General features: G+C 45.4%; 1 protein-coding gene across 1 annotated transcript; it reads right to left on the bottom strand.

Annotated features, from left to right (window-relative positions):
- Window positions 1–3,829: 3,829 nt before the first annotated feature.
- LOC119185708 (isoprenyl transferase-like) lies at window positions 3,830–24,369 on the bottom strand. The gene is made up of 7 exons (XM_075875766.1): window positions 24,261–24,369; window positions 14,793–15,037; window positions 13,517–13,659; window positions 10,811–10,933; window positions 9,088–9,192; window positions 7,967–8,189; window positions 3,830–4,010 (listed from the first exon to the last, which is right to left on the bottom strand). Exons 1-7 carry the CDS (start codon window positions 24,337–24,339, stop codon window positions 3,855–3,857), a joined length of 1,074 nt encoding a protein of 357 aa, XP_075731881.1. The 5' UTR covers window positions 24,340–24,369; the 3' UTR covers window positions 3,830–3,854.

The raw sequence follows: 24,369 nt of genomic DNA, 5'->3' as shown, positions 1-24,369 counted from the left end.
TACACCTACGCGATATCTCCAAACTCATATTGCTTGCGTAATATTGCTTGAGTATATGTATTCACACACATACAAAGGCGCTCACGAACATAAGTAAAGTACTGTTGAACATTCGACCCCTCTCCGGAAAAAAATTGTACAGTAGTGCCCTGCCCCCCCCCCCCCATTTTTTTCATTTTTGCCATTTGGTAGTTATTCAGACCATTTTTTTTCATTCCTGCCCTTTAGTGTTTAGTCTCCGCCTCTCTGACTTTTGGCCTATTTGATGTCATATCGCTTACGCTGACAGCGGTAGACAGCTAGTTATTTTTCTCAACTGTATGCAAACGCTTTTTCAATAGAAAAAACGGAAAACTTTCTCTGCTCATATACTTTTTTTCATATTCCTTAGCCTCTCTTCTAGCCTCGTGTTGGTCTAAGCACCCCTCTCTCAAAACTTTTCCTTACCATATCGCACTTTCCAGCCTCATTAGTTGTCTTCCCATGAGCGCCGTAAGCTAGGCGTCAAAGTTATTCAATCGTACGAGTTGCGAAAGCCCCCTTACCCTCCATGTATCGAAATCCGGACACGTCATCGGTCCAGTTCTTGGAAGTCAGCAGATTGTCGTGCCACCTGTTGATACTCACTATTGAACGAATTGTTTGTCTTCTGCGTCATGACTTCCAGATGATGTGACACTCTGCTAACTCCCGAAAAAGCGGGCAAACTGCATGTCCGGGTTTTAGGACGTACTTTCGCAACTGGTCATCTTCATCATCACTATCTTCATCAGCCTGACTTTGCTCACTGCAGGGCAAAAGCCTCTCTCACGATCCGCCAATCAAATTTGTCTGGTGCCTTCTTCTGCCACGATTTACCTGCGAACTTTATAATCTCATTGGTCCCCCTAACTGTCTGTCTCCCCATCGTGCGTTTGCCTTCCTTGGGAATCAAGTTAGTTACCCTAAATGACCAGCGGTTATCCTCCCTACGTGCTACGTGCCCAGCCCATGTCCATTTCTTCTTCTTGATTTCAACTATGATACTCTAAACCCGGTTTCTTCCCTCACCCACTCTGCTCTCTTCTTGTCTCTTAAGGTACGCCTATCATTTTCATTTCCATCACTCGCTGCGTCGTCCTCATTTTAACCTGAACCTTATTTGTACGCCTCCATGTTTCTGCTACGTGCGTAAGTACTGGTATAATACAGATGTTGTCTACATTCCTCTGGACAGTTAGTGATAGATTACCATTCGTGATTTAGGAATCCTTGCTGAATGTGATCCTCCCCATCTTTTTCTTCTAGTTATTTCACTCACATGGTATTGGCTGCGCGGTTATAACCTGTCCTAAGCAGGCATACTTTTTACAACTTTCAGCGTCTCTCCACCAATCGCATAGTGCTGTTTTCTGCTGAGACTGTTGCACTTTACTTTAGTTTTGTGCATATTATTTTTCAGACCTACTTTTAAGCTTTCCGTGTCCAGTTCAGAAATCATGAGCTGCAATTTGTAAACAAACGACAGTCTTCGTAAATTAACTACTCTGGCGAGGCTTTTTGCACTACTTTGATTCACCTCCATTCCTGATTGCACCTCTGACCTCATGCACATCACTTAGTTTCCAAAAGTAGTCCCCGGAACCATTGAAAGGAAACACATGGCTTCATCTTGTGACACGCTGGCAATACAACAATTCAGCATTGGTAGCCTCTATGCATGGTTTGATGGACGTGCGGGTGTATGTACACTATAACGGCTTATTTTTTAAAAGGCTGGTCAGTTTTTGAGCAATCGAGGAATGAACGTGATTTCGGCAACATGTGCACCTCCTTACTGGGTTTCCCTCGTGCGCAGCGGCGAGCAAGAGAAACCACGTCAGGCACCATATTCAAAGTGGGGCTTCAATTTCAAGTGGACGTACCGCGCCATCTTGTGACATCAGCGGAACACAATGATTCGGCATTCGTTGCCTCGTAGATCTGTGTACTCAGAAAAAAAAGGGAGCAGTGAGTTTTTGCTCGCTATTTTGCTCTATCCTACCAGGCAGTTTCTAAACTGGACGAGTAAGTTGCACAGGAAAACAAGCAACTATTCCAGCCTGTTTCTGTTTCGTTCCGCTGGAGGAAGAGCTTGCGTCGCAGCATGGAATAGTTGTACGTCGTTCCCAGAAGCTTTCGAAAATTCGCAATGGGGAGTGGGAGTGTTTCACGAATGGTGGTGGTTTAAGAATTAGTGCCTGTCTTGTAAGAGGTAAGGTGGTAGGGTGGTGTAAACAGTTTGAAGGGGTAGGATGCGGTTGTTGCGATCCTAAGGGGGTGATGCTAGGGGGTCACTCGATTCTAGAAAGGATAAAAAAAACGCGGTATACTGGTGTTTCCGAGTTTCCTCGTAATTTTGTCTCTTATGCAATCATGACCAGATAGCACACAATTGAATATTGTTTTGAAATAAGAAAATAATTGAACAAAGAAAAAATCAAGAAGCATCGCCGGGTGACGACGACCGAAGAGTGTGTTTTCGAAGAGTGTGTTTACGAAGAGTGTGTTTTCGTGAAGTCGAGATAATGCAAACAGCGACGCAAGCTTTATATCAGAAATATTTTGCGGCGTAGCTAACATAGCAGTAATGGAGAAATAGCCCACTTGATCTTCTCTGATTCTGGACAACTTAACTCATTTTCGAAATTCTGGCAAAACGTGATGTTTTCGATACTCACTCGTTTTTTTATAGCGCTATTTCTATTTCTGTTCATATTTGCAGCACTGACAGTCTCGTATGTGAATGATTATTCCATGCATTTTCATTTCTGTTATAATTTTTAAAGGTGTGAATTTTGTTGCCAGAAACAATAAACAATCAATACTCTTGGCTGATTCAAAAATTCATAATAAATGGAACTAATGTCTTGGATGCTAATCATTGCACTTTCTCAAAGCTTTTTCTCACCATATGCCACGCTGTCCCATAATCGCAAAGGTTTGTGTAGAATTCAAGGTCTCTTCGGTAAAGGAAACGAGCTTCTAGAATGCACTCTTCAAGACGTTGAGTTTTGCTGGCATAAAATTATACATTCTAAAACCTTATACCATTAGCAGTGTTTAAAACGTGTCGGTTACGTAAATCACGATGGCAGTACTCTTGACAACGGACCAAGCATGCGTTGCGTGAATATCACCTGCTTTGTGTTGGCAAACATATCGAGACGGGATGCGTTTTACGGGAGTAAAAAGTTTCCGCTACTTTTTTTTTATTTCTAGAAGCACTCAATCTCGCAGATAGGTCCCCTGATTCGGTTAATTTTGTTCAGCTTGCCTTTATTTGCGCAACCACTTCAATTGCTGAAGCTTCACAAAAAACCGTTTAGATGAGGGCTACCTTCTAACACTGTAATTAATTAAGAATCCACAAACGACGACAGCGCAACCGATGAACACTGCAACAAAACCTGAGGACCACAGCCTTGTGAACATTGTTGATCAAAAAGCAAATATTACGTGTATATGAGGCCCAACCCCACACCACTACGTAAGTATTATGAGGTGTGTTCTTTTAATAGAAAATGCATACCTATGTAATTATATGGACAATAGTGTTTTTACGCTACGTTGAAACTGTGACAAAAAGCCCTCTGCTGAAGATATGGTTCTTCCACCTGGCAGTGGCTCAGGGTTCTGCAAGGGCTCCGGCAGAAGAATTTGTCGTTCGACGAGATTTTCAGTGTAGCACGCAGATAAGAGGCCATTTTTCCCATTTTTCTCGAAGGAGTTCTGTCAACGTCCTTGTTTATGGGTCTAATATGAAAAAAAAACAATGTGGAGCCGCTTCGCTGCATGTAAATTCCAACAGTTCGATGTGCTATATTACTTTATTCTTACATCACACCGTTGTGGAGGCCGGCGAGCCGTTCCATGTTGAGGATGTTGGCAGCGTGGACGTGCCGCAGGAACTTGCGCTGACGTATGACTTGCTCGGGGTCCGATCTGCCGCTTCCATAAGATGCCTTCTTAGCGTGCTTCTCCTTGACAGCCTGAAAAATGTGGAGGATGGTGAAGCGCTAAAGGCAGCTGTGAGAGTACAATTATTAAACCGAGCCATTCTTTGCCTTCTTTTCTTTTCGGCCAATCTCTGTACTGTGTAGACAATGACTTTGTTGACTTTCATGAACAGCGATTAGAGGGCACGTAGAAAAGCGGCGTCAAAACAGGGCGCTTACGAACAACCACTAGTTTATTTCGGCGTACGGGAATGTGCACCCTCATGAAAGCAGATAACTTTTTGAATTAAAATACCAAGTATTGCAGGGCACGCTACGCAGGCGTCTGGTAACAGGGCTGCGGGCTCTTCTTGAATTTTAGTGAACGCCAAGAAGCAAACATTAAGATACTTCTTTGCTCTGCTGCTCTGTGTGTATATGGGGCTTGAGCAGTAAAACTTCTTGTCATCACGAAGCTTCATGGTGAACGGCGAGACCACAGAAAACATGCTTCGTCCTACAAATAGGTCGATTGCAACTTTCCTAATACTAATTTACTAAGAAAGTTATCTCTACGTATCTTTCAAAGGAAGGCGGAAAAGAAAAGCCTTTAAGCTATCTTGGACGTGGTTGTCGTGCTTCTTTATTCGTGCCTGAGAAGTTGTTATTGGTAGAAACTTCTCTAAGCTATCGTAACTTTTTATGTCATGTTCAAGTTCAAGTTTTATTCAACAACGATGTTAATTACAGAAAAGTGCGTACAGGATTGGTAATACACGCAAGGAGCCCAAAAGTTGGAAACTGTCAGGGGGGCTCCCATACATGATGTTAACGGGAGAAGAAACAAAATATAAAACATTCAGTTGTTACGGTATCTTCAGTAAGAAAAAAAAGCACAGTGTGAAAAAAAACGAAAGTAGAAATTATATATATGTTTAGCAAGCCAAAAAAGAAAAATCTGAAGAACAAACAAACGCAAGTTATAATACAGAACGTAAGGACAATATAACATGCAGCAATTGTTATCACAACATTAAAAAGCAGTTGCTAAAATGAAGACAGCTATTGCAAAAAATATTTCTTTATTGGTTTTTGAATGCATGTTCTGTGGTTGATGATTTTATTACGTAAGGAAATAATTCCTCTGCTTGAGTCCCGTAAATGTGGTAGCGAACTTGCCGTAGTTTGTGCGAACATTAGGCGGAAGGCGGTTATCGAGCTCAGAAAACCTAGTGATATTATTCTTTACAAGGCGTTCCATGACAATGCCATCTATATGCACATTACTGCGAAAAAGCCTATACATCACAACTGATAACTTCAGCAGAAAGAGGTGCTAAAGAGGATGTATATTTAAATTCTGATAAAGTGGCGTTGCATTGGTTAAGAAATGGCTGAAAGTCATGAGTTGAAGTGCTTGATTCTGTAGGCGTTGTAGTTGGTTGAGGTGGCTCAAATATGTGTTACTCCAGGTTGATATGCAATAAGATAAATGGCTGTCAATATGTGCGTGATAAAGGGAGTGGATTGTGTGTGGCTGAAAATATGAACTAGTTTTGATTATGGCGCGTATTCTAAAGGTTGTATTGAGAATGAGTGATTGCGCGTGAAGATTGAATTTCATATGCCGGTCAAGAAACACACCGAGAAACGTTGTGCTGTCGGACATGGCAATTAAACTGTCGTCCAGACGCACAGTAGATTTTGAAAGTACAGTCGGGAAGGAATGAAAAACTATAAATACGGTTTTTGATGGATTAATTCTTAACATGTTCATTCGACACCAGGAACTTATATTATGTGGATCCACGTTAATGTTTCATTTTAGCTCATCGACATTATTTGCATAAGTAAAAATGGTCCTGTCATCTGCATATAAGATACAGTCTGTTGCGGTCAAAACATTAGGTAGATCGTTAATGAATAGCAAAAAGAGCAAGGGGCCAAGGATCGAGCCCTGAGAAACAGCTTGATTTACTTTCTTAGCTGCTGAAACTTTACCGTCAACCTGAACAACTTGAGTGCGATTGCACAGATATCTACATATAAATTGAAGTGCAGGGCCAGTTATGCCATACGATTCAAGTTTATGTATAAGAACTTTGTAATTAATTGTGTATAAACTTTATGTTATATGTATGGGTACGCCACCAACTACGAAGCCTTGGTCGATTGCCCCTTTCATTTTATCGGTGAGGATTAGAAGCGCAAGCTCAGTGGAATAGCCAGGCCAAATCCGTACTGTTTAGATGTCAACAGATTAAACTTTGTCAAGTAGGATATTAATCTTGTATGCATAGGACGCTTGATCATATTGCTCAAAAATGGAGGAATACAAATGGGCCTATAATTACTCAGAAGTTCGCGATCACCTTTTTTGTGAACAGGTGTGATTCTACCAACTTTTAGGGAATTGGGAAATATGCCTGCTTTAAACATCTTGTCAACAATATCTGCAATGACAGTGGATAGCTCACTGGAGACTAACTTGATGTGAGATGGATGAACAGAGTCAAGACTAGGTCCTGTGGACCTGAGCGAAGTTATAACACGAAGAACTTCCTCTGCACTCGTAGGTCGCAAGAAGAAAGGATGAGGCTATCGAGGTAATGTTGGTAATGGGGTATTTCTCAGAGATTCACAGGTACTGCTAAAATACACCCTGAACGCATTGGCGATATCAGTTGGATGGCTGTATGTTTCTGTTTTAGTTCTAACTTTCGTTATCTGCTCAAGACATTTATTATTTAAGAATTTCTTCATGACCTGGCAGTTGCGCCTCGTATCATTGCCATTAGCTAAGTTTTTTTTCTGAAAATATTCTCGTTTTGCACATTTAAGTGCGGCTGCAGGTAGTAATGATCTCATAATGTAGCTATATCGAATAAATAAATACGAGCACAGAAAGAAAATTTGAGGAGGTATATCTGCACTGCCAGTTACCGGCTTAACACACTCCTCCATCCCAAGTTGAGTGTAACTAACTGCGGTCACCTCCTGCAGATTTCTTCGCCTTTCTTCTATCCTTTTTCTCTATTCGGACTGACAAGACACTAACCCAACAAGAAGCATACATAATCTTGATCCTCGTAGCGCAGTGTCATTCTTCGTATAAATAGGCTTCCTTAGCTTCTCACTCATTTTTAAAATATTTAAGGTGACATGCTTAGATCCCTCACTAAACTTGAAATTTGACCATCGGCTGCGACTGATATACAGCGTGGCAGCTTGGGCTAGTTGGTATATCATGACGATAGTCATATAGTTATACAGCGTCGGGTACGAGTGATTCAATTAATCATCATCATTACATATGGCGTCACTATTCAACTTCGCCATGGTGTCGCATATCGCAAAAGTTTTTTTCGTAATTATGGCATCACAAATTATGGTGTGATTTCATGTTACGTATTATAACTGCCACATGATGGCGTTACGAGGTGATTCAAGGCAAAAGACACATGTTTCTTTGCGATCAGGCATACAGCATATACCTAAGTATTCGTTTCGAAGAAGAAAACCACAAAAGAAGCAATGAAACTGCACAGTGACTGATAAGGCTCCTGCAAAGAAAGACAGCGTCCAATCACGCGTTCCCGGCGAAGATTAAGTTGAAGTTGCTTCGCACTACACACACGGGCTTCGAATCTCCGCGCTTGCGTTTCTCGCTTTCGTATACAAAAAGGAGACCCGTCGGGTAACTCATTCAGTTCAATCAGCACGGAAATCAAATGAACCAAGAGCACAGCAAGAAAACAACACGCAGTGAAAGGAACGAATTCGTCTTTGTGGAGATGGTCGTGAAACAGCTTCGCTGGACATTCACTTTTTGGGAAGACCGTCAATCTTTAGTGAAGTAAACCTAATGAAATACGAATCAGGATGACATGGATCATGCATCGCAGCCCACCGTATACCTGGCGGCTTACATTCCCACAATACATTGCCTTTTGCACGGAAACCCATATCTGAAAATGCGCGGCAGCTTTCGAAAACAACAAAGCGCATACCTCTATGGCGGGCCAGTTCAGCTGGAACTCGATCATGGCTCGCAACCAGTCGACGAAGCCCACGGCGGGCCACTTCTTGGAACCCAGGTGGAAGTGGGCGTAGTTGCACTGCAGTACCTCGAAGTCGCTGAAGCGCTGGTCTCCCGCCGAGCGCAGAAGCAGCTCGGCCGGCGGACACTCGGTCAGAGAAACGTACTCGTCCAGGAACGCGGCGGTCAGGTCCCTGAGAACATGCCATTTGTTTGGCACAGAGCGCAACTCTAGGTTCCTGCCCTACACTCCACGGGCAGTCCGCGACACTCTTTCCCGACACTTCTCTAATCCGCGTAGAGCTCCTGCCGTGATGGCCTTGTGGTCATGACGCTCGAATGCGAACTCGGAGGTCACGGGATTTTCGATGAAGGTGAAAATACTGGAGGTCCGTGCACTTAGATTTAGGTGCACGTTAGAGAACACCAGGTAGCCGTTATTCCCAGAGCCCTCCCCTGTGGCGTCTCTCATAATCATGTCGTGACTTTCGGAAGTAAAACTCCAACAATTATTATTATTATTATTATTATTATTATTATTATTATTATTATTATTATTATATTATTATAATTATTCAAAGTGCATGTCTCGCTACGTGAACTTAACGGGAAAGGGCTTCAGCGTGTCACAATAATTGGGATGTTAACTGTTTACTGCGTAAGCCAGGCCATAACCGGAAACATTTTTTTGCGTTAGGAAAAAAGAGGGTGACATTTTGCATGTCTATGCGCGTTTATCGTATGCGTACTTGAGTTTCACCAAATGACTTTTCAAACCATATCGCGGTTGATTGTTACACTACAAGGCCTCCTAATTATAGTAGGGTACTACTTTAGATGTATGGGGCATTTTCTCCTCAAGGTTGAACGCAAGTACACCTGCTGCACTAATGCGTGCGCACGCCAGGCTGACGTCATGAGCAGGACGGTCGGTGATCTCTCCTTCGAAGAACAACGCCGAGTGTACAAGCGTAAGTATTACTTTAGTCGAATAGGCGATTGGCTGCCGCACTTCGGTCGTCTGGGCGAGGCTTCTCCGGATTTATTAATTTGCGTACGACTCTAGCTTTGAACTCATTTACGATTACTTACTCGGTGTAGATGACTCCTTCTTTAACGGCCGTGGCCAAGTGCCGAGCCATCCGAGACATCTGGTACGTGGTATTGTAGGCAGCGCACGACATTTGTGTTCGAAGGCTGAGTGAAATAGAAAAAAGAAAAAAGTAATCAAAATGATCTACTTATGCCGTTATTTACTTGCTCGCTCGCTGATGCGACGAATGGTGTCCTGAGTTTGAGGTTTCAGGCAAGAGTGGCTGACAGTATACAACAGTGAAAGCACGCACGCTCACACGCACACACACACACACACGCGCACACATGAACACACGTGTGCGCACACACGTACACAAGCACACACACGCAAGCACAAATAAAACTGCCGAAGCTTACACTAAGCCACGCAAAGTTTGAAACAGCAAAACTCTACGACTCTGAAGATTAATCTGGTTGCTTCTATAATAGCTTATTTCTGACCCTTAAGCAAGTGACACTAGGTTGTTCCTAAATTTATTCTTAGCGCGGAGATGTTCGAGTTAAACCAGGGGCCTACACACGATGCGGATGTCCAAGCTCCAGGAACATAAATTCGCACTGGAACCAAGCGTTCGAACCCCTCAGAGATCTGTGGGCACATCTTCGTTTCCCGTAGGGCTTCCATCATTTCGGTATCTTCTTCTGCCGGCCGCCATTTTCTTCCCCATTTCCTGGCATTCTCCCATTGTGCATACTGGGGTCTTCGGATCGCTGCCATCGCTTCGCGGTCAATTTTGGGCTAAATGCTCTCTTTGTAATGAAGAAGTTCTAAAATTTTAGTGCGCCAGTGGTGAGGAGTGGGAGTTACGTAACCTCCATAGAACATAGCAGTTTGTTGATAGTTTCATGGTATACGGCTCACGGCACATGCCCGAAAGCCCACCAAAATTGCATCTAGCTTAAACAACTTCGCTATTAAAAGATTTACGACCCATATGAACTTGTCTTGAATGAAAGCGAAAGTCGTCTTAATTTTCTTCCAAGCCGATTGTATTGGTTCCTTCCCCCGATTTCTTTCTGCACCTGAAGTCGTTTTACGATGCCTCCGGAATTGGCCCAGCTTTGACCAAGAGGCTATGTGTTGTGATGGCGTCATTACGTAACGTCACAAAGTTTTGCGACATGTGACGTCTTGATAACATATTGTGACTCATTTTTCAGGTTGCCATATCTCGCATCAATTGCGTTGACGTCACCGACGGTGAAGTTTTTGCGACTGAAGATGCCTCAAAACATGTCGCCTTAATAACAAAAGTTGAAGATGAGATGTTTCTGAAAGGGCAACAAATTGAATGTCGTCTTCAAGGCACAAGCGTCTTCTGGCTAGATAGAGGGGGAGACTGTATAAATGTAAAATATGGCCGGTAATTAGTAATGAGTTTCGTAAGTACACGATGAAGTCAACCGGTTGCTTTGACGACATCGATTTCATGACTAGAATGAGGAAAAAGCTGTCGCACAATCGAAGACATTGGCTGGCTGCATTCACCTGATGGCAATTTGTTAAAATAGGTATGACCGAAAGTGTTACTGTCAGACAAATACTTCGCTTGTTCTCTGTGGCAATGTTACGCGGAATCCGTGAAACAACGAAAGCGAACAGATCCGAGCAAGTGACACGAGGGACCTACACAACTCCGCTATAAATGTTAGCCAGAGGATGTAGAAACCTCTGGAGCGCTCTTGAACGTACGGGCATGTGCGATGACGTCAAACTTACCTCTTCTCACGTATGCTCGACGTGGCGATCTCAGAGCGAGCCAGACTAGCGCGCAGTTCCTCGGGTAGCCGCTCGAGGTCGCCGCAAGCGCAGGACTGCATTCCCATGGCGCGGAACGCGTCTCTGATTGAGAAAGGAGATAGCGTGATTACCGGGCACAGACAAGAGTGCTTAACCACACCAGAATATTGCTGTCAGATGGCGTTCCGATCATGTAAGTAAGAATGATGCTTAAGAAGGTAATACTTATATTCTACGTCTCAGCGTAATGATCTGATAATGAGGAGCACTGTTATTTAAGCCTCCGAAAGTTTTTACCATTTGGGTTCTTTCAGCGTGTACCTATATCCATAGGTGTGTGTACGGGCAAGATGGAAGGGGGTGGGGCACCTTTGCCAGTGCTCTAAGAGGGGGTTTGGTGCAAAGCCTGCCTCCATACATCGGAATAATAGGGAGGGGGGAGTGTAGTCTGCCCCTTAAATAGAGCTGATAGAAAGATGATCGTTGTGACGAACCTTCGTCTCAACTTTCATGAAGGGGAGCCCTGCGACGCCTATGCCTATATCTAAATGCATCAGCCTCTACAGCATTTCATCATCTTTATCATCATCTTCATTATCATCACCATTCACTGCCTGACTACTCCCATACATGACAAATGCCTCGCCCCATGTTATGCCAGTCAACCAGGTCCTGTGCTTTCTGCATTCTTCCGCTTTATACCTGGAAGCTTCTTAATCTCATCTGCCTACCTGGTTTTCTTTATCACCCTCACGCATTTGTCTTCTCTGGGAATTCAGTAAGTTACCCTTAATGACCATCGGTTATCCTACCTACGCGATACTTGTTCAGCCCATGTTCATTACTTCTTGATTTCAACTATTATGTCCCTAACACCCAATTGGTCCCTGACCCATTCTGCTCTCTTCCTGCCTCTCAAGGTTACACCTAAAATTTTAGATTTCATTGCTCTCTGCGTCGTCTTTGATTTATGTTAAACACTGTTTCTAAGCGTAAAGATCTCTGCTCCGTAGGTCAGTACTTGTAAGATGCAGCTGTTACGTTCCTCTTGAGGGTTAGTGGTATTCCATTCGGGATGTGAGAATGCTTGCCGAATGTGCTTTACCCCGGCCTTATTCTTCAAACTCTTTCACCACGAAAGTTAAATAACTAGCATTTCACCTCCATAGTGATGCGGCCGCCGTGGCTTTGATTCGATCCCACAGTTTTCTGGCCGGATATTGAACACTGTCACCACTAGACCACCAAGCTGAGTGAACGCATGTGGAACACATTAGGACTAAACCCAACGTTTTATAGCTAACAGATAAGGCTTTATGAGCTGCTATGCTTTAGGGCGTCGGTTCCATTCCCCATCGAGCCCCACCACGGTGGTCTAGTGGCTAAGGTACTCAGCTGCTGACCAGCAGGTCGCGGGACCAAATCCCCGCATTGGCGGCTGCATTTTCGATGGAGGCGGAAATGTTGTAGGCCCGTGTACTCAGATTAGAGTGCACGTTAAAGAACCCCAGGTGGTCCAAATTTCCAGAGCCCTCCACTAAGGCGTCTCTCATAATCATATAGTGGTTTTGGGACGTTAAACCCCACAAATCAATCAATAAATTCCCCATCAAAGCTTATCCGCACTTCGATGCAGGCGAAATACGAGGACATTTATGCGCTCAATTAGGTGCAAGCGAAGGAAAACCCTTGTGGTGAACACTATCTCGCGGTGTCTCCCACACCTTGCTGCTTCATACTCGTGCGTGGTTTTGCACGCAAGAGAGCAGAATATTTACACTTTGCCTCATTAGAAAAGAACGCCGGCTGTGCACAAATTGCACTCAAATGCAGCTCGGAAGGCGGGCGAGGCTAGATCCGCCGGCTACCTACAACATTCTTAACCTTAACCATAAGGCGCGCGAAAACAAAAACGGGAAGTACAGTGCATGTGCGGGCCAGTTGGCACGCTCTTCAAACTGTTATAGCACGAACTTTAGCAACGGCGGACAAAAGAATACGACACACAAGTTTTGTGTGTCACACCCTCTTTTCCGCCGTCCCTGATGGTCGCGCTATGACAGTTGCACTGTAAATATATGCAGAGATATTCGCGAAGTACGTTACATAAGCCGCACTTATTTCGACAAAACTGAAGCGTTTTTCCAGTATTGTTTTCATTGTCAGTTAGGAATTGCTCTTAAATAACCAACAAAATCATACGAGGGCGGTAATTTGTATATGCTCTAAGTGAAAATGAAGTGCTTATTTGAGCTATTTACTGATAGAAAGGGTGGATCTGCATTGATGTTAGTTTTCTCGGGGTCTCTTCGTAATATTTAATAGTATCTTCCAGAAAAGCTCCTACATTCGCGTTTCATACATGACCAGGCCTGCCGCAGGTATTCAAACAAGCTGCTTTCTCTCACAGCCGCCTAATTATTGCATCATCGTGGCAGGTTTTCTTTAAAATTTCGCAGTACTCTATTTTCGAAGAAAAACAAGCAAAAAGCGATGAACTCGGCAATGTCCCGCCCAACATGAGTGGGATGTCCCGTTTCCTTCTACCTTTCTACGCTGTCGACTGTTCTATAGACAAGCGCTTTACTAACAAATCACACGGGAGCACAATGTCGCATACAAAGTATGTAAAGCGCTCAATAGCAAGCGCCAGGGAATCGACATTTTAATTGAATCCCCACTCACACATTGTCCACGATGTCGACGTGTATCTGATTAGCCTGATTCAGCGCGGAGGTCATGTCGAACGAGTTGCGGCTGAAGTTCCGCACGCTGAACATGAAGACGCTCAGTACTTCCACCCCGGCCCGGAACCACCACTCGCGCACCTGCAGAAAAGAGAAACGAATTGAATTTACTGAGAAAGATAGATTCCCTGCACTGACAGTAATGAGAACTCCAGTGCTGTGCACGTGATTGTTGCTTTACAAGCATTAGTACCTAGCAGGATCATTGATCGTTCGATTGCTTTTTTTTTTATGTTGTGGGGAAGAGTCGAGCTTGTACATGTGCAGGCCTTGGACCGATTGTGCATTGCACATTTGTTCTGTCGAACATTTGTTGTGTTGTTCGCTTCCTACTGAATTTCTGCCAAATTTGTAACACTTTTGTCTTTAGAATCTTCCTTGCACACGTTATAGGTAATAAGCAGCCAATTACAATTAACATCCTTTCCACAATCAGTGCATAAAAAGGACAACAACGAAAAAACAAGAACGTGCACAACTCAAGCGCTGCCTGACAACTTAAAGTTTATTTGAAGAAAACTTGTAATATATATGCAAACATGAAGGCATAAAGAAACCTTTACACCCCTATACCAAACACGTAATCAAGTGGGCTGTACATACGCAATCTCAGCATCTGTGAGAGCGATTGAAGGTTGGCTCACGCACCTCCCTCCTCCTTTACAATTTCACACGCTTCAGCAATTTCACGCGTGCGCTGTCTCTATGTCTCATCAACATGGCGGTTTCGTTAAACTCAGCTGCACAGCCGCACTGCCAGCAATGAAGCGCAAAATGCGGGGACGGTGTACCTTAAGAATATATTCTTGAACGCCTGCTGCAAGCACACTTGTTTAGTGCCCACTAAGCAATAATATTTATTTTGCGAATCTGGGAAGGGCCCACAACACTTCTATTGGGCAACACGCGAACCTGCGCCGAGTTCGCTTCGTTGACACATCTGCTGCTGATGGTTATATGAAAATGTCTGAGCACTCTGTAATGGGCGGGCCTTTAACACACTAACCCGTTGCGAAATTCGTAATCTTTGACACCTGGCGCGATTCTGTACTTCTGCCGCACAACATTGCATGCTTAAGAAGATTCCGTCTACTGTATACGTGACAGTCAGATAGTGTGTTTTTTTCTTCTTTTTTTGTGGGGTGGCTACAACCCCCCATCCACGTGCCCCACTGGCTCGAGTGTGGATACGCTCGCCTTGGACGCCCACCTACTTTTGCGTACTTGTGTGCCCCAACAGCATACACCCGGCGCAGGTCGGTGCTGGTGTCCCTGGAAAAGCGCCTGTGGCCATCGGGCACCAGGCACACGTGCCCCGGCACCGCTCCCAGTGACACGACCCACACCGCGACTCTCTGGCACCTGGCCACCAGGTCACGCCACAGCGGACTCCCGTCGTGCTCTAGCAATTCGTCGGCCGACGGGATGGTGATGTCGTCCTTCCTCACGCCCTGGGTTCCTGGAGGAGGGAGAGGGGGATTGTTGTTTTATGGGAAAGAAAAAGAGAGACGTGCGTTCATTGCCACAGAAAAACTAAGAGGTCCATCCGTATCAATTTTCAGACCAGCTACTCAGCGTTGCGAACAGGAAAGAGTCGGAAAAGAGCGGAGAGAAAGTATTGATGGTGAGCGTGAAGATGCCGACGAACCAAAGCCTTGAATCTTCAAAAGCTTTTTACAGTCTCTTGTCTACTTTCGTCTCGTGCATTAATTTGTTCCTCACTTTTGGAATACCGTGTGCACAGACTTGGGTGCACGTTAAAGAACCCTGCCTCCACTACAGCGTCTCTCGGAATCGTATGGTTGCTTAGGGACGTTAAACCCTGCATATCAATAAATAACTTTCGGAATATTGCGCTGGTTGAGGTCCCGACAGAATTTATATAAGCCATGCTGTGCTCAGTAGAGGCTTTGATGTCTGGAATCCACGGTAACGCAGGTGGGCATCATCAGCTGGTATGCGCCACAGGAATTGGGTAAATACCACCATACAAAGCTTCCACTATGGAGGAATATTGCAACAGTTACACCAACAAATGGCGTCAGCGTTGCCATAGTCACAGCACTGCTACGTTATAAGCTTCACAAAGAGAATTACCTAAAGAGAAGTCCTACAACATATCTGAAGAACTTGCGAGACATAAAAATGCATTCACAACAGCGTTGGGTAGTAGTCATTAGTCAATTACCTGTCCGATATTGGCCTTGTATGAAGGCTCTAATATAGTACCTCACAAAGGAAAGCCTTAGTATGCGGGATAGCCCAACAGTAAATAGTTCTATCGGGTTAACTCGGACCCTACAGATGTATTTATATAATTTATTTCATATTTTTCTTCTCTCTATTCTGAAATATTTTAGCCCCTTCCCTCATCCCTACGCAGAGCAGCATGCCAGCGGTATATCGACCCGGCAAAAATAAGTTTTTATAATAAAGCGTCTTTTCGTCTCCCTCTCGATGATCCTGATGAAGGGAAGGCTACGAGCGTTGGTGCTTCATCGGTGTAATCGAAGTGAAGCTGGTTAATTTTTGACAGGAAACCCTTTTATAAAAGAGTCCACCGCAGCTCCACTGAAATATTTAGGTCACGGATATGACGTACTAAAATGCACACGAACAGACCGCAAAGAAATAAACACGAGAAAATATTCGTATCTGGGAATCAAACTTACGACCACCCGCTCCCTAATGCTATAGTGAGCTTGAATAACCTATCAGCCAAAACCAGTTGCCGGCGAACACGAACAACACGACCACATTCTTGGCGGAACGTCAGAACATCTTCGTCATCGAGTGCGTTGAACGACAGCGTGCCAAGGAGACCCGTGACAAACACTATCCTTTTTGTCCCTGAGGTACCAGACGGTAACATGAAGCGCCTCAACAGGCAATCTGTTTCGGTGATGCTAGAAGGACTCGTGCCAAACGAGATCACAGACATCAGAGTGAACACGCGTAAGAACGTATTGGCCATCGACGTTTTACATGCTGCGGCACTTAATATACTGCGCAACGTCAACGAGCTGGGGGGAATGAAAGTTCACTGCTACATTCCTGTGAGCTCTAACGTCGTCACTGTAGTCATCTACGATGTGAATACTGCCATTCCCAGCTCCGACTTCGGTGTTCTGGTAAACCGGCAAATGAAGCCAGCGTCATCGCAAAAGTTGTCCGTTTGCGAAACTCACGCTGCTTGAAGATCATGTTCAAGGGTGACTCTCTTCCTTCACACGTAAAGGTGGGCCATTTTCGGCATTCTGTGCGACCTTTCGTACCAAAGCCTTTACAGTGTTATAAGTGCATGAAGATGGGCCACGTGAGAAGCGTATGCGAAAATAGGACGGTGTGCCCTCGTTGCGCGGAAGCCCATTCTGCGGATGACTGCGAAGCAACTACCCTCAAATGCTCGAATTGTCATGGGTCACATGCAGCCTCGTCATAAAAATGCCCCAAAATCCAAAGAGAAATAGCGGTATTGAAACAAATCGTCTGAGACAATTTGTCGCGTCGAGAGGCTGCCAGGACTGTCCGAAAGAGGAGTCATCGTCGCCGCAGTTCATCAAAGAATGCCGAAGACACTGCATCGAAAGCACCACTCCATCACCTTTCTCTTCCACCGCCCTTGCCTCCCAGACCGATGGAGGCCAGCGCGGTCAACAAACCAACCAGCAGCACTGTTGCAGATGAATCAGTTTGGCCTTCATCGCCGAAATCACAGCCACCTGCGAATTCCAAGCGCACATCGACAATCCCATCACTCCAGCCAGCCGCTGACAAGCTGCCTGGGGAGGACACAGAAGCCATCACAATGTTCCGAACACTGCTGGATGCCATGCGAAAGCTGTGCAGACCCCTGAAGTCTCCACTCGCTCAGAGTGCACTACAAGTACTGTATGCTCTAAGTCCAGTATTTGCAAGTCTCCAGTAGCAACCATGGCTCGACCAATTTTCTCCTTCCTCAACGAGGTCCGACAAGCGTCGATAATGCAGTGGAACGCGAGAGGCCTGAGATCCCGCATCTCTTCATTCCATCAGGATATATTCATGAATCGTTTTCCTATATTAGTTATACGTGAACCAAACGTGCAACAACCTCCTAAACTATCAGGGTATGAATCTTTCGTTTCATCAACGTGCGAGGAACACAGCAAGGTGGTTGTTTACATTCGCACAGATTTCACATATGTGCATCACGCAGTTCAACCGCATGATGGCAATCAATATGTCTGCTTACGTGTGAAAAAGGAAAAAAAAAAGTGTAATTCACACTCATTGGTGTCTACATATCACCATCCGGACGATTTGAACAAGGCCGACTACGAGACATACTGACAACAACTACGGGCCCGTCGGTTATAACTGGAGACTTCAGCACACATCACTTAATCTGGGGTAGTTCGAAAATCAACGCTAAAGGAAGAAACCTCGCGTCATTCGCCTCCAAGAATGACCTATTTTTCTTAAATGATGGCAGTCCTACATACCTGCGGGGCCTTACGTACAGCAGTTGCCTCGATTTGACTCTGGTATCCAGAAACTTCCGGTCGCAAGTGCACTGGTTTTCAGACACCGAAACGCATGGAAGTGACCACATTCCAACTTATATGCGAATAAGGGGTCTTACTAACTCCTCTCCTAAGACCACAATACGAAGAATTGATTGGTCCGAATTTCAGTGACTCATGGAAAATACATGCCGTAAGGACCCTGACCTGAACTTGGAGGATGCCATAAAAGAGGCAATGAGGGAAGCTTCCTGTCTCCTCCCGTTCACCGGCAAGCGTTCAGATTTCGACGTTGAACTGGAAAAATTGCGCACGCTTCACCGAAGGGCGGAAAGGAGATACAGGCGGACGAAAGCAATATGCGACTTGAGGCTGGCACGACGCATGCAGAAAAAAGTCCAAAGACGTTTAGACAAATTTAAACAGGAACGCTGGAAATCATTCTTCGAATCATTGGATCCTCGAAAGCCGTTGTCACGCATCTGGAGCACTATTCGTGGCCTGCGCTCGACTCCCCAACAAAGACATCCTTTCATGGCTTTAGCCCTACATTTAGGCCACACCCAACTTGAAGTGGCAAATGAGTTTTGTACGCGAATCGCTGGTGTGTCCGCCTCGTCCGCTAGCACCATTAGGAGTGTTATCCCTGTACCCCGCTTCTCCGAAATGGACAATCTTTTTACTATAGAAGAACTTGACGCATCTTTGGCAGCTTCCCGACGATCATCTTCACCAGGACCCGATGGCATCACCTACGCTGCTCTAGCCAGCCTTCAACAGGAGGCAAGGGGACAGTTGTTAAGCTATTACAACCACTCATGGCAGGCGGGCATTGTTCCCGAGAATTGGAAGATAAGTCGACTTGTGCCACTACTCAAAGCAGGAAAGTCACCATTTGATTTGACATAATTTCGCCCTGTTGCCCTCGCAAGTTCCGTAGGAAAAGTCATGGAATGGATGATACTCACACGCCTAGAATGGTACCTCGAGCGCTACAACGTATACCCAAACTGCATGACGGGTTTTCGGCGAGGTAGGTCATCTCTTGACAACGTGATTGATCTCACAACATTTATCCAGCAACAGAAGAGCCTCAAGCGCATACCACTGGCACTCTTCCTCGACGTCAAAGAGGCTTATGATAACGTAACACATAAAGCCATCCTAGACTCGTTGGAAGCTGTCGGAATCGGTGGTCGGATGTTCCAATGGATCCAGGATTATTTGACGAGAAGGTCCTTTTTTGTACAAACCTCAGATGGGCCTACCACCAATTACTATACGTCCCGTGGCGTCTCTCAGGGCGCCGTATTAAGTCCATTTTATTTAACCTCGTGATGATAGGACTTCATGAAATCTTGCCAAGTACTATTTTCATATCCATATATTCTGACGATATTTGTCTATGGACTTCGGCTGTAACTCGTCTACAAGTACGTGCAAGAGTCCAGCAGGCTGCCACCCTGACATGCTCATATCTCCACAAGCAAGGTCTTTCCGTCTCAACGGAGAAATGTGCATTGGTTGCGTTTACTCGCAGAGCCTTAACACAATACCCTGCTACCATCAACGGACAAAATATTCCATACCAGAAGAACCATCGCTTCCTGGGTGTGATGATTGACAGGGACCTTTCGTGGAGTGCCCACTGCACTTACCTGAAGAGAATACTAACTTCCATCGTCCATATAATGCGGTTCCTCTGCGGAAAATCTTGGGGAACAACGATAAGGTCAATGATGCGGCTATACAGGGCACTGTTTCTGGGATTTTTGCGCTACAGCTTGCCGTTACTGGCAAGTACGTGCAAGACGAACATCCGCACCCTCGAAAGTCTGCAAGGACAAGCACTACGCGCGTGCTTAGGACTACCGCGATGCACCTGAACCTACGGGGCAATTATGATCGCAAGAGAGCATCCCATTCAAACATACATCATCACTGACAATTTGAGAGCCCACATAAGACACCTCTGCCGAGTTCCTAGTCACCATGTTGCAGTGTTGCCACTTCAAAGACGACAAGCGATGTTTTCAAAGATTATTTCTGCCCATAGAGAATGCCTTCCTTTTCGCTTCACTCAAGCAACAAGACCAGCGTCACCTGTCACCTCCGTGGTGCCTACAACAACCACAGGTGTGCCTCACTATTCCGGGATTAACGAACAAGAGCCGTCATTAAACAGTGGTCCTGCGACAGGTGACATTGTCGCTACTCAACGAAAAATACGGCCAGAGGACCCACATTTACACCGATGGATCGGTCTCGGCTGACAGCTCCACAGGTGCTGTTGTCATCCCGACGTAACAGGTCACTATAAAGTTCAAAGTGTCGCATAGGACAACATCCACAGCAGCGGAGCTTGCCGCCTTACGTGCTGCTATACCTTATGTCGCGGAAGCCCGACCTCAAAAATGGGCTGTGTTCTGTGACTCCAAGGCATCCCTTCAGAGCTTGCAATCAGCTTTACGACAACGGGAGCATCAACAACTAGTGAATAAAATAGGAGAAGTGATTCACGAAGTTTTATCGAAAGGACATGACGTGGTGTTCCAGTGGTTACCGAGACCTTGTGGTATTGTCGGTAATGACCTTGCTGATAATGCTGCCGGATCTGCCCACGCGGACGCCCAGACAACCCTAATTCCACTGTCGAGAACCAACGCTGCAGGGGGCCTTCACTCGTTCGCTAACACCATGTCGGAAACTTGGCTGAGTGACACCAGTTTCAGAAACCACCGCCTACACAAATTGGACCCATCAAGAAAGCTTCAAGTTTTATCGGACCTCTCCCGCCAGAATGCAACTTTACTGTGCCGCCTGTGGTTAGGAGTAGCTTTTACAAAGGCGTACTCCTTTCGCATAGGAATGACGGATAGCTCCAGATGTGAGTCGTGCGACACTGACGAGACAATAGAACATATACTGTGCTCATGTGAACGTTTTGCGAGCGAACGCAACTTGCTACGCGAAACGTTAGAGACACAAGACAGTAGACCTTTTTCCGAAGAGAAGATCCTTGGCTCATGGCTCTACGCGTCGCTGCCCAGCAAAGCGACGCGGGCATTGCTAAGTTTTCTAAAGACGACCAGACTACGCGACCGCTTATAAGCGTGCGATGGACAAGGTCACATCTACACACACGTTGCCCTTCACTTCTCTCTGTCTTCTCCTTTAATCCCATCACCCCTTCCCCCAGTGCAGGGTAGCAAACCGGACGTGCGTCTGGTTGACCTCCCTGCCTTTCATTTCTTCCCTTCCTCCTCCTCCTCGTCGTCCTCCGCTTAAAAGAAACTCTGAATTCCTGTACTTTGACTCGAATCGCCAAATACCTAATTGATTTCTTGCGTATCAATTTATGTCATTGCTTTCTTAAATCTAGGTCAATTTGTGCTCTTACCATTTTATGGTCAGTGCATCGAATCTTGGTAACTACTTATCTATCCAGTACAAAGCCTGGGCGTACAGACAGATTGAAGTCTGTTTCATTTTTAGTTTTGCCCTTAGGACTATGCCACGTCCACTTATGGTTAGCCTGTTCGGTGCGTGCTTTTCACAGAAACCTCGCGAAGAGTACAGAAAGCGTATTAGAGACCCTCACCAGCGTCGAAGCGGCACAGATACTGTTGCCTACTTCCACTTGTTCCTGGCGGCCCTATTGTGTCTTTTGGCTGTGACAGATCTTTTTGAAGCAAGAATGAAAGTGGTGGATATGCGTCTACCATTACGACAACTGGTTCAACGGTGATCACTACACGCAAACGGGCGTGTGCACTGCAACATGCCCATCAAAGTGCGTCCCCATGTAATAATTTCTACAGACCGCCATCATTGCAACCACTGCCCAACTTGCCGAATCACGAGAAGTGGTTTCGATGGTCCCGCGAACCGCTTCGCGAGGCTCGAGCCAGTCCAAAGAAAACTCTAGACTGAACAAAGCATTTAATAAAACGCATGGTTGGGCGCATCTTCACGAGTCAGCATCTGTGGCTTAACTCAAGCTCATCGCACTCATCCCGGAGGCGGAAGCTCACTGCGACCGACTGTTTGGCTGGTTCACTCTAAGCACGCTAGAGCGTCACTCACATTTAACCTGAACACCACATGAGACTAAAGCCCGTATTCACAAACCAACCTCGGCCTTACCTGACGTTTTCCTCAACTTCCTGTACTCTTTACATGCGTTATAAAGGCACAAAAATAGTAACAGGGCGAAACACAAGGACAAGACTGGTTTTTGAATACTGGTTCATTTTGTTTATCATGTGCAATAAAAGTTTAAAACCGATAAGGAAAACTCGAGGAAAGGTTGAGCTTGGTTTGGGAATACGGGCCCAAGTCCCTTGATCTCACGTGGTGTTCACAGACAGTAGAGCACAATATTTGCGGGCGAGCAGAAGCTAGCGCGAACGCCGAGGACATTGGGGCTGCGGCTAGTCGAGTTTCCTCGCGGTAGCTTCTGGAACTGGATTAGAAGGTATTTCAATGGCAGCAGAGGCACCTGGCTGCAGGAGGAAGCGTTTACCACTTCCTCCCAAAGTGGTCTCTGTGGAGAATCATGACGCTGCAGTAGGGTGTTCTTTAGCTTTCTAACGACACTATACGTCTGTTGCCACTTGCGAAGCAGGTTTCAAACGTGCAGAACAGTAGAATTCGTGACATCGGGCACGCTTTGATGAGCATGTTGCAGCGCAGACGCACGTCTGCGTGCAGTGATCGCCGTGGATAGCATATCTATGGCTACACTCAAGCTCGTCGTACCAATCCAGGAAGCGGGGGCACACCGTGGACGACTGTCTTGCTGGTCCCAGCTAAGCGCGATGGTACGTAACTCGCATCGCCAGCTTGAATCGATACATACCCGATGGCTACCTTCGCATGTCGTCTAGCAAACGGCTCTCAGAACAACACAGCGAAAGTTCACGCTACACGTACAGCTTCAAACACACCAGATGGTCAAAGATTCTGGAGTCCTTCACTACCACATCTCACTCAATCATATTGTGGTTTAAGAACATGAAACTCCCGATATTATAAGTAGAGCCGGTTGTCCCGTCAGTACGATATTGTGACAGTATTGAAGAAAGAATAAAAAACAAGATAATTCGAAAACAAGCAGATTAAGAAAAGAGTAACCAGAAGCAGAACGTACAGTACTCACGGGTTCAAAGCAGGAATAAAACTTTCTTGTAACACGACCTATGTGCGCTGTTCCTCGAGACAACCTCGCCATGTCGCACCGAATCTGGTCTAGAAAGATTATGTTGGGTCTAATCTACACGTCATGGTTGAGTATACGTGAATATGATTCGAAGTGCAGACGATGAAAACGAACGTATGTGCGGAAATTGTCCTATTTCAATCCGTGACTACTGTACGTAAACGATTTCTGGTGTATAATTGAACAGCTGCCCTTGTTTTAAATAAGAGGCAGAGTCTGTGGACAGTGCCCGAGTACTCGCACAGAACACTGCGAAGAGTGTCGGTGCCGGTATCTTTTTTTAGACATTTGCATATAACACGACCATGACACATCTTCGTTAACATCCCCATATTCTGAAATGAAGAAGTAAGTAAGAACGATTATAAACATTTAATTGATTGTGTATTCATGTGCCTATATTTGGGTGGTCGTTGAATAAACTGAGAGTGGCAGTAGTCAAAATGGCCCAGTAGAGGGCAGCCTCTACTAGGCATGTCAATCATAGCGTGACGTTAACGCTGAACACGTCATACGAATTGTACCCGCATATAAACACTCAAGGACAAACTCAAACACACACACGCACACGCACGCACGCACACAAAGCGTACAAGATATAATACAACATATAATCTCAGCTTTTTCTCGGAATCAGCGCAGTGCTTTCATGAGCAGATTTTCCGTATACCTGGGAAATCGGTGTATAAGCTTCTCATCATTGCTTTCACAAGGATGAGGTGTCTTAACAATGTGAAGAAACAAACAACGAAGAAAAATCGAAAAATTACCACCACCCCTCCCCCTGCCCCTTAAAAAAAAGAAAATCACGCAAGATTTACGAAGTGCATTGTTCATCGCGAATGAAAAGCTGCAATCAGAAAGACCGCATATACAAAAAGCGTCACTCTGAACGACGCATGTCACGTGTAGTTCTTCACTATATTCGTAAATAATTATGAATTCTGTTCGCTTACCTGTTGATGCTGGAACGTTCATTGCGCCGACTGTGCGCGTAGCTTGCCAGCCCAACTGTACCGCGCGGTTATTACCCATCGGCCCATTTCCCCCTCCGCTCCTCCCCTC

The sequence above is a fragment of the Rhipicephalus microplus genome, chromosome 10 (assembly GCF_043290135.1).
Source record: "Rhipicephalus microplus isolate Deutch F79 chromosome 10, USDA_Rmic, whole genome shotgun sequence".
NCBI classification, from domain to species: Eukaryota; Metazoa; Arthropoda; class Arachnida; order Ixodida; family Ixodidae; genus Rhipicephalus; species Rhipicephalus microplus.
The sequence above is the reverse complement of the archived record's forward strand: the minus strand, read 5'-3'. Positions and strand labels throughout refer to the sequence as shown.

Bases quoted from the DNA above. Each gene is read 5' to 3' on its own strand.
- LOC119185708 (XM_075875766.1), bottom strand. From the start codon at position 24,339: ATGGGTAATAACCGCGCGGTACAGTTGGGCTGGCAAGCTACGCGCACA. The intron at 13,660-14,792 runs GTAGGTGGGCGT...TCTTTTCTGCAG, and splicing joins GGGCACACAAGTACGCAAAA to GTGCGCGAGTGGTGGTTCCG. The intron at 8,190-9,087 runs GTAAGTAATCGT...GCATGTTCTCAG, and splicing joins GAAGGAGTCATCTACACCGA to GGACCTGACCGCCGCGTTCC.